Genomic DNA, 9,655 nt, shown 5'->3' on the forward strand with positions numbered 1-9,655 from the left:
ATCTCTTGGGTAATTTGTGATCCTGTCTTATTTTCCCTTCAAAGGGTCTCTGTGTGTCGGTAGTGGGTAAAGGGACAGAGGGGGATTGAATCCGATTTCTCTAATAAATGCTGACACCAGGCCTGTTTGATATTAGTTTCAGGGTAGTGTTTTGATTTGTTATCGCCTTTGAAACTGTTTGGATGACCTTCGCACAATCTCCTGCCCTTCTCTCCCAGTTCACTGAAGGACCATGCAAGTCACAGGACAGCAGGAGATCCAGAAGAGAGGAGCCATTTGAATTTAAAATATAGACCTGATCAAATTATCAATACAATGTTAATGAATGGTATTACAAAGATTATAGACTTAAGTGAATGTTGATGGTGTAGTCCAGAGGTATTTAACCAGGTAGGCCAGTTGGTAACAAGTTCTCGTTTACAACTTTTCTGTTCTACCTGATAATGAATGGCACACACCTGGTGTCGCGGGTCTAAATCAGTCCCTGATTAGAGGGGAAAGTTGAAAAACTGCAGTGGAACTGGCTTCGAAGTCCATAGTTGAGTTTGGGGAAGTCAGTCTTGATGATGACGACACGTGTACTCCAATCTCATTGTTCTAAATTCTCAAAATTAACACTTGCTGTGATTTGTATCGTATACAACTGAAGAAAATGATGTGTGTGGATTTGAAAATGTACGATTGATTACATAGATATGAGAATAATATCATTTTCTCTCCTCAGCTGGATATCTGGTCAAAGTCAAACTATCAGGTATTTCAGAAGGTGAGACCCTATCTCTATGTTTACTCCAAACGGAGATACAATGCACAACCCTCTGTGCAACCCTCTGTCTCTCTCCCATTGGGCCAGCTGTTGCTGGGTGTTCTCTCCCACTTGTCAAGCCCTGTCATACCAAAATGTACTCTGTTTCCGGTCGGATTTAATTTCAAACTCATTTCTGGCGAGCATATGGGGGTTATGAGTCGTCTTCACTTCCCTCTCATCCTCCCTCACCAAATCTCATCAGGTGGAGTCATCGCCATGGCAGCATATGGGCAGCCAGAGAGCCACACACACCAACGACTGGGATGGAGCCAGCATTAATAGAAAGAGAGCCCCCAATTGTGTTTTTCATAGAGCATTGTCACTTGTGCCCCCTGGCTGTTCAAAGCACAGTATGTTTATTTCTTGATCTCATCCTAATGCTAAGTCAAACAGACCGTGAGGAAGGCGAGAGAAAGGAAGGATGGCACCTCTCAGCTTCCCCTCCCATCTGTCACTGCACTGCCAAGGTCTGACTTGTCACAAAAGCCTCTTTGTTAACCGCCCAGTCATATCCTTACATCTTCTTTGAGGAAAAAGCCACCCCTTCTGCTTTGATATGTTTTCCCTGTGCATTTAGTGTACTATATGCCTGCCATGTGCTGCTAATAGCCGTGTCCCTCATGGTTTGCCAGATGGTAAAAATGTAATAGCAGTGGACATATTGACTGGACACAGAATAAAACAATACTAGCTACATCGACAGAAGAACTTAGTTACGTAATAGATGGCCCGCAGATAATTGCATGTGGGATGAATATTTGATTTTGATCAAAGTATTAACAATAAAAAACCCAGTCACTGCCAAGTGAATGTGTAGGAGTGAGAGATGGATACAGTATACGCTATGATTAGTATTGCTCCAATGACAACCATGCAGTATTCTACCAGAACTCTTTTAGTTATTTTAAAAGTTGAGTAATAATTACTCTCTCTTTGAAAACATCTTGTTTTACTTGACTGCTTGAATTGATTATGTTATGTAATGCTTGCTCATAAAACCATATAGAATTGAAAATTAACTGGCAGGCTTAATGTGATTTTATTGTTTCAGGTTTAGCAGAGACACCTGGAATGTTCTCAAATGTTCATGGGTTTTTTCAAGCCCCGTTTTCTCTCTTAAGGTTACGGATCATGCCACCACTGCTCTGCTGCACTACCAACTTCCACAAATGCCCGACGTGGTGGTACGGTCCTTCATGGTGAGCACATTCACAAAGCAAACGCTCTACATAACCCTCTCCCACCCTTTGTCTAAGCTCCTCTACTTGATAATCCACTGTCTTTTGTCCCATATCTTCACCATGTACACATAGCCGATGGATTGCACTTCCATTGCTAGTCAGTCCAGGCATCTTATCACACAGTACTGTAACAGTACCTCATTTGATTTAAAGCTCAGAGACTAATTTTTTATAAGGGGAGGAGGGGGTTGAAAATTGTCAGGCTATTACTGAATAACTACTGGTTGAGTCAGACAAAGCTTCCATCTCTCACTGACGCTAGTAGCCAGACACCACATAGAGTCCAATAGAGGAGGTACCTCAGGAAGCATAGAAAATACTTGTCATTGTTATTGTGTGATGTATCAGGTACCATCGGATGTTCTTACTCCTGGCTTCCCGGAGTGCAGGGCGGGGTTATATATTAGTGTTTTGATGTTTTAGTCTTTAAATAGCCCGACTGTCCACTCTGTAGATCCATGCTCTTAGTGCTGAAGTGAGGGAGATTGATTAGCCGCTCCTCTCCGGTGCTGAAAATCAATGAGATACTATTTTGATCTGACCCGGCCAGGGTGTGGGGGCTGGGTAGCACCGCCGTCCTTTAGGGAGGGGTTTCAAACGGACAGCTCAACGGCTCGGCTTCAGGGCCAACAGCGGGGCACCTCCTTTACTGGCCTGGCCTCATTTACAGCTTGACACTGTCCAGAAAGACATGATCACTACATACCCAGACATCACCATGTTTTGAAACGTCTTAAGACATCTTAAAAAGTCAAGACATCTTTAAGGTGCATCTATAGACTGTCTCAATACGTTTGAAGACAATCTTAGAATGAATGAGACGTTTCAAGGCACTATAAATAGTATTTATATGGTTTAGTTGTTTACTTATTGATTCCATGTTTGTCTTGTAGTGATTTGGCAATCACTTACTCATTTCTAGCACAAACTTTACAAACAGATCTGTTTAAAACAGATCACTTCAACACTTGCAGGATACCACTGATGTGCTAGAGTAGGACCTAAGAACAGTGAAATACAATATTACATTTAAGTATGTGATTATTTCTCAATATATGTAAATATTCAGATAGAAAAGATGGGCATGACTCCAGGCTCTGTCGCAGCCGGCCACAACCGGGAGACCCATAGGACTGCTCACAATTGGCCCAACGTCATTAGGGGAGGGTTTGACTGGCAGGGATGTTCTTGTCCCATCGCGCACTAGGGACTCCTGTGGCGGGCCGGGCGTAATGCAGGCTGACACGGTCGCCAGGTGTACAGTGTTTCCTCCGACACATTGGTGCGGCTGGCATCCGGGTGAAGCGGGCGTTGTGTCAAGAATCAGTGTGGCTTGGTTGGGTTGTGTTTCGGAAGATGCACGGCTCTCGACCTTCGCCTCTCCCGAGTTCTGTACGGGAGTTGCAACGATGGGACAAGACTGTAACTACCAATTGGGTACCACGAAATTGGGAGAAAAAAGGTGAAAAAAAATGTTTGATTAAAATAGATGGTCATGATAGGAAACTAAATGTACAGATTCTTAGAAGTAGGAAGCTAAATGTACAAAGTTATTGTGCTGATGTTGCTTCCAGAGGTAGTTTGGACCTCGGTAGTGAGTGTTGCAACCGAAGACAGGCAATTATTTTACGCGCTTCAGCATTCGGCGGTCCTGTCCTCTGATCTAAAAGTAAAAGGGTGTGAGTACTTTCTGAAGGTACTGTATGTCTGCAATCAATCCTGTTGAAGGGAACTTTTGGCCCGAAGTCCCGTCTTAAATAGCTACTAAAACAGTCAAACAAATATGGCTTTTCTGCACCTGTTTCTCAATTGCTATTCCAGAGACATTTCTCTCTCCTTACACATAACTGTATGTAGCCTTCTGGTTGCAGAGCTGACCTGAGATTGTTGTAATGGGTCTTTTCTCACGCTTCCCAGTGACAGTGGTGAACATTACCCTGGCTGGTGATGAATCTTGGAGCAGGGTTTTAATCCTCTAGATTGATGGTGCCGGTGAATGTGTTCTGCCAGGTGTGTGACTGAGAAGGAGGTGTGGCTGGCTGTAGCCCACTGACTGGCTGGGAGAGAAAGCGGGTGGAGCCCAAGCAGGAGGAGAGGCTCCATTTCACCCCCCTAGGTGGATCAACCGCAGGCCCCCACATTGGGTCTCTCTCACCATTGTCAGCACATATGCTCATTGTAGTGGCCATCATTGAGTTTTGATTAAAAATGTCATGTTTTACTAGAATCAGTCTATTGGTGAATCCTCCTGACAAATATATAACTGTCCTCCAGCCTGAATGTCCCTTTTCTACTCTCCTCGGCAGACCTGGCTAAGAAGCTACATCAAGCTGTTCCAGACCCCTTGTCAGCGCTGTGGAAAGTTTCTGCAAGATGGACTTCCCCCGACCTGGAGAGACTTTCGTACCCTGGAGGCCTTCCACGACACGTGCAGGCAATGAGGAAACGGTGGGGACAGGTTCCATTGGAAACTGCTCTGACAACTCATCTGATAAGACGAGAGCATGTCAAGACTTCACCTTCTCTTCAACCTCTGTCTACATTGTGCATGTAGATCAACAACCCCGGGATATATAGACTATCATGCCCGGTAGTCCACTTCCTGGTTGAATAGGCATCAGGTAGCCGACTGGGATGAAGAGAGGGCTTCAGTACGTAGGGGGAATTCCAGTTTACAGACGTCAACATCCAAATTAAAATGCCAAGACTGCCACCGTTGACTCTTCCATCATTAACATGACATGAATGTTGTTTAGGTCTGTAAGTCCCCCCCTCCCCTGCTGTGTATGATGATGTCATATTAATGAGTCTACCTTTAACCTAATCTCACACAGCTGACCAAATGTTTGCCTCATAGAGAGTTGTTCATTGCTCCTACTCCAGTCCCCTGGTTGTGCGGCAACCCTTTTCTTCTGTTCCACACAACTCTCCAAATAACAAAATAAAAAGTTATTTTGCATCAAAGGCTGAGCGAACATATTCATGCCCCAAATCTTGTGCTGTTTTTTAGCATTGTGTTGTAATTGGTCACTTTTATACAAGAGCTGGGTTTAATATTTCTTGATCTATGCTGGATATGTGGAGGGAAAAGTATTTTTTGTGAGGTGGTTGTTAAAAAGTCAACTTCAAAAAGTAGGTCATGACCCTTATGTATTTAGATGGCAAGCGAAGGGAATTGCTAATTTTGTACAGATGTAATATCTTAATTTTATCACCCTATTGCAGGAGAACCTATTGCAGGAGAACTTTCCTGCAATGCAGGAAATTTTTAACTTGTAGTCTATTTGAGGTTTTAAAAGTTTGTAATTTCCATTTAGTAGTTTGACTTGATTTTCCCTTACAAAAAAATGTATCAACCCCTACATAAAATGTCCATAAATTATAATCCACATAATAATTTCAGTTTCCTGTTGCTGCAGGATTATTTTCTTGCTGTACCAAACTGGCTCAAATGAAGATCCTACATCTGTAGAATTAGATGCCTGCCTTTTTGTACATTTTCAAAATAGTATTTTTTTATAACCATTGTCTAAATAAAGTACAGAATTGTTTTAATTGTAGCCGTCTGTCATCTTATCTCAGTCTTCTGGAGGAAAGGGTCTTGTCAATTCACAACACATTTTGAATATCTCTAGTCTTCAATGTTGTACATCAATTTTCAGATTAGACATTACGCATGCATTTCATCATTCATGGGGCTCTTTGTGACTGTGAACAGCAGTTATCAAGGATCCGTGGCACATTCTCAAAGAGCGTACAGTTCACAGTCAAATGTAGTGTAAATGTTTTACACCACATGCAAAACTGAAATACTGAAATCAGGGTATTTTAAGTCACAAAGAGACAGCACACAACACTCTCCAAACTAAAAACTTTGTTGCACAGTTTAGAAAAAAACTATGAGTTTGTGAGGGGTTGAGATTGCATGAAGAGTGAAAGTAGAATGGGCCATTGTTTCGTAACCTCCCCAGTACAGTACGGACATTGTACTTTGTCACCTCTGTACATGTCGCTTTCTGGCTTTCCAGCTCTGAATGATTGATTTTGTTTATGTTACGATGTAGAATCAGCCAAAGAAAGAGCTATTCAGATGAAGCATAAAAGGAATAATGATGATGGTGGTAACAGCATACTGTTAGTGCCGTCTCCTCCATAGGACAGAACCGTGTGTCTGTCCATCTGTTTTGTCCGTCCGTCCATTGGAAGCGGTCAGTGTTCCGTTCAGAGAAGCTCCACACACCCCTTCCGTCCAGTTTATTTAGCTGTGTAAAATAGCCACCAGGCCTTAATCAGAGGTTTGAAAAAATGGCCGCTCTATGTCCTCCTGGGAAGCCACACTGTTTTGTTGTTTAATGGGATACACCGGAACGCGATATGAGATATGAGCCAGAAGAGGACTGGCCACCAGAAGATAGCCTGGTTCCTCTCTAGGTTTCTTCCTAGGTTTTGGCCTTTCTAGGGAGTTTTTCCTAGCCACCGTGCTTCTACACCTGCATTGCTTGCTGTTTGGGGTTTTAGGCTGGGTTTCTGTACAGCACTTTGAGATATCAGCTGATGTACGAAGGGCTATATAAATACAATTTGATTGATATACAGAATAAAGTGGGGGACCTTGGGATCGTACCCCTGCCTCCAGGGGCAGTGTTTAGTCTGGACTCTTCACGTTACCATAAGACCAGACTCTGGAACACTGGGTAGCTACTGTACACTTGAGGATGTGAATGTCCTTTTATGTTTGGAAAACCGACTCACTCCTAATAATGAATCATGAAAACATGAAATGGTACAGTATATGATAGTTTACACTAGCTAGTGTTGCAATCTAACGGTTGTCTGACTGAACATCAGAAGAATACTTCTCTGGACTATTGGTAACTGCTGCTCTAGGCTGTCGCCACTGCTTGATGGTCTCGCAATTACTTTTTCTCGCGGTTTCAACTCCTCTTCAGTGTATTACGGTTCAAATAAATATGGCTGTATGTTCCTATGAAAAATATATACACTGCTCAAAAAAATAAAGGGAACACTTAAACAACACAATGTAACTCCAAGTCAATCACACTTCTGTGAAATCAAACTGTCCACTTAGGAAGCAACACTGATTGACAATACATTTCACATGCTGTTGTGCAAATGGAATAGACAACAAGTGGAAATTATAGGCATTTAGCAAGACACCCCCAATAAAGGAGTGGTTCTGCAGGTGGGGACCACAGACCACTTCTCAGTTCCTATGCTTCCTGGCTGATGTTTTGGTCACTTTTGAATGCTGGTGGTGCTTTCACTCTAGTGGTAGCATGAGATGGAATCTACAACCCACACAAGTGGCTCAGGAAGTGCAGCTCATCCAGGATAGCACATCAATACGAGCTGTGGCAAGAAGGTTTGCTGTGTCTGTCAGCGTAGTGTCCAGAACATGGAGGTGCTACCAGGAGACAGGCCAGTACATCAGAAGACGTGGAGGAGGCCGTAGGATGGCAACAACCCAGCAGCAGGACCGCTACCTCCGCCTTTGTGCAAGGAGGAGCACTCCCAGAGCCCTGCAAAATGACCTCCAGCAGGCCACAAATGTGCATGTGTCTGCTCAAACGGTCAGAAACAGGTGGTATGAGGGCCCGACGTCTACCGGTTGGGGTTTGTGCTTACAGCCCAACACCGTGCAGGACGTTTGGCATTTGCAAGAGAACACCAAGATTGGCAAATTCGCCACTGGTGCCCTGTGCTCTTCACAGATGAAATCAGGTTCACAATGAGCACATATGACAGACGTGACAGTATGGAGACGCCGTGGAGAACGTTCTGCTGCCTACAACATCCTCCAGCATGACCGGTTTGGCGGTGGGTCAGTCATGGTGTGGGGTGGCATTTTTTGGGGGGGCCGCACAGCCCTCCATATGCTCGCCAGAGGTAGCCGGACTGCCATTAGGTACCCGAGATGAGATCCTCAAACCCCTTGTGAGACCATATGCTGGTGCGGTTGGCCCTGGGTTCCTCCTAATGCAAGACGATGCTAGACCTCATGTGGCTGGAGTGTGTCAGCAGTTCCTGCAAGAGGAAGGCATTAATGCTATGGACTGGCCCGCCCGTTCCCCAGACCTGAATCCAATTGAGCACATCTGGGACATCATGTCTCGCTCCATCCACCAACGCCACGTTGCATCACAGACTGTCCAGGAGTTGGCGGATGCTTTAGTCCAGGTCTGGGAGGAGATCTCTCAGGAGACCATCCACCACCTCATCAGGAGCATGCCCAGGCGTTGTAGGGACAGGCACGTGGAGGCCACACACACTACTGAGCCTCATTTGGACTTGTTTTAAGGACATTACATCAAAGTTGGATCAGCCTGTAGTGTGGTTTTCCACTTTAATTTTGAGTGTGACTCCAAATCCAGACCTCCGTGGGTTAATACATTTGATTTCTATTGATAATTTTTGCGTGATTTTTGTTGTCAGCACATTCAACTATGTAAAGAAAAAAGTATTTAATAAGAATATTTCATTCATTCAGATCTAGGATGTGTTATTTTAGTGTTCCCTTTATTTTTATGAGCAGTGTATTTTTTAAATGGTGTCATCCAGCTCTTCTTGTTAAGAGGAATCCTCAGAAGCAGCCATTTTAGCTAATTATGGGAACTTCCATGAGACAAGTCCAGTGTCTCTATTGAACAAGGGCAACCATATCTACTCTCTGCTAGTGTGAGGGGGCAATCGGCCAAAAACACAAAGGCCACAACCATTGCTACAAAACATGACTCCATTCATTTTTATATCAGACAGCAGGCTCAATCAACCAATGACGTCATTGGTTGAACTATCCCTGCGCAAAAATAAAATAACACAGCTTTAGTGCATAATTATGTACGAAACACCCGATCGATCATCAATCAGAATTATGTAGGGAGACTGGAAGAACACCCCAAATAGTGTCTAGCGGTGAAGTTTCACTTTAATAGAACAATAAGAAGGAGCATCCAAACGTCTCTGCCAATTCCTGCTAGTTTAATGTAGTTTATTTTGTTCTTGTTTTGAGGTGTTTTTACTTGCACAATGTCTATGATTATATGGATAAAATTCACTAGCTAAATAACTAACAACTAACGATGTACACTACATGACCTAAAGTATGTGGACACCTGCTCGTCGAACATCTCGTTCCAAAATCATGGCTATTAATATGGAGTTGGTCCCCCCCTTTGCTGCTATAACAGCCTCCACTCTCCTGGGAAGACTTTCCACTAGATGTTAGATCTGTGTTGCCCAGCAACGGCCCCAAAACATCACTGCTCTAGAGGAGATCTGCATGGAGGAATGGGCCAAAATACCAGCAACAGTGTGTAAAAACCTTGTGAAAACTTACAGAAAATGTTTGACCTCTGTCATTGCCAACAAAGGGTATATAACAAAGTATTGAGGAACTTTTGTTATTGACCAAATACTTATTTTCCACCATAATTTGCTAATAAATTCATTAAAAATCCTACAATATGATTTTCTGGATTGTTTTTCTCATTTTGTCTGTCATAGTTTAAGTGTACCTATGATGAAAATTACAGGCCTCTCTCATATTTTTAAGTGGGAGAACTTGCACAATTGGTGGCTGACTAAA

General features: G+C 43.4%; 1 protein-coding gene across 1 annotated transcript in view; it reads left to right on the plus strand.

Moving 5' to 3' along the window:
* The window catches only part of med27 (mediator complex subunit 27), an 82,116-nt gene extending 76,512 nt beyond the window's left edge, over nt 1-5,604 (plus strand). Inside the window, exons 6-8 of the mRNA XM_035784933.2 lie at nt 725-766; nt 1,930-2,007; nt 4,356-5,604. Coding sequence (XP_035640826.1) covers nt 725-766; nt 1,930-2,007; nt 4,356-4,490 — 255 coding nt within the window. The 3' untranslated portion in view covers nt 4,491-5,604. The remainder of the gene's footprint in view (nt 1-724; nt 767-1,929; nt 2,008-4,355) is intronic.
* The last annotated feature ends 4,051 nt before the right edge of the window (nt 5,605-9,655 follow it).

The sequence above is a fragment of the Oncorhynchus keta genome, chromosome 14, assembly GCF_023373465.1.
Source record: "Oncorhynchus keta strain PuntledgeMale-10-30-2019 chromosome 14, Oket_V2, whole genome shotgun sequence".
NCBI classification, from domain to species: domain Eukaryota; kingdom Metazoa; phylum Chordata; class Actinopteri; order Salmoniformes; family Salmonidae; genus Oncorhynchus; species Oncorhynchus keta.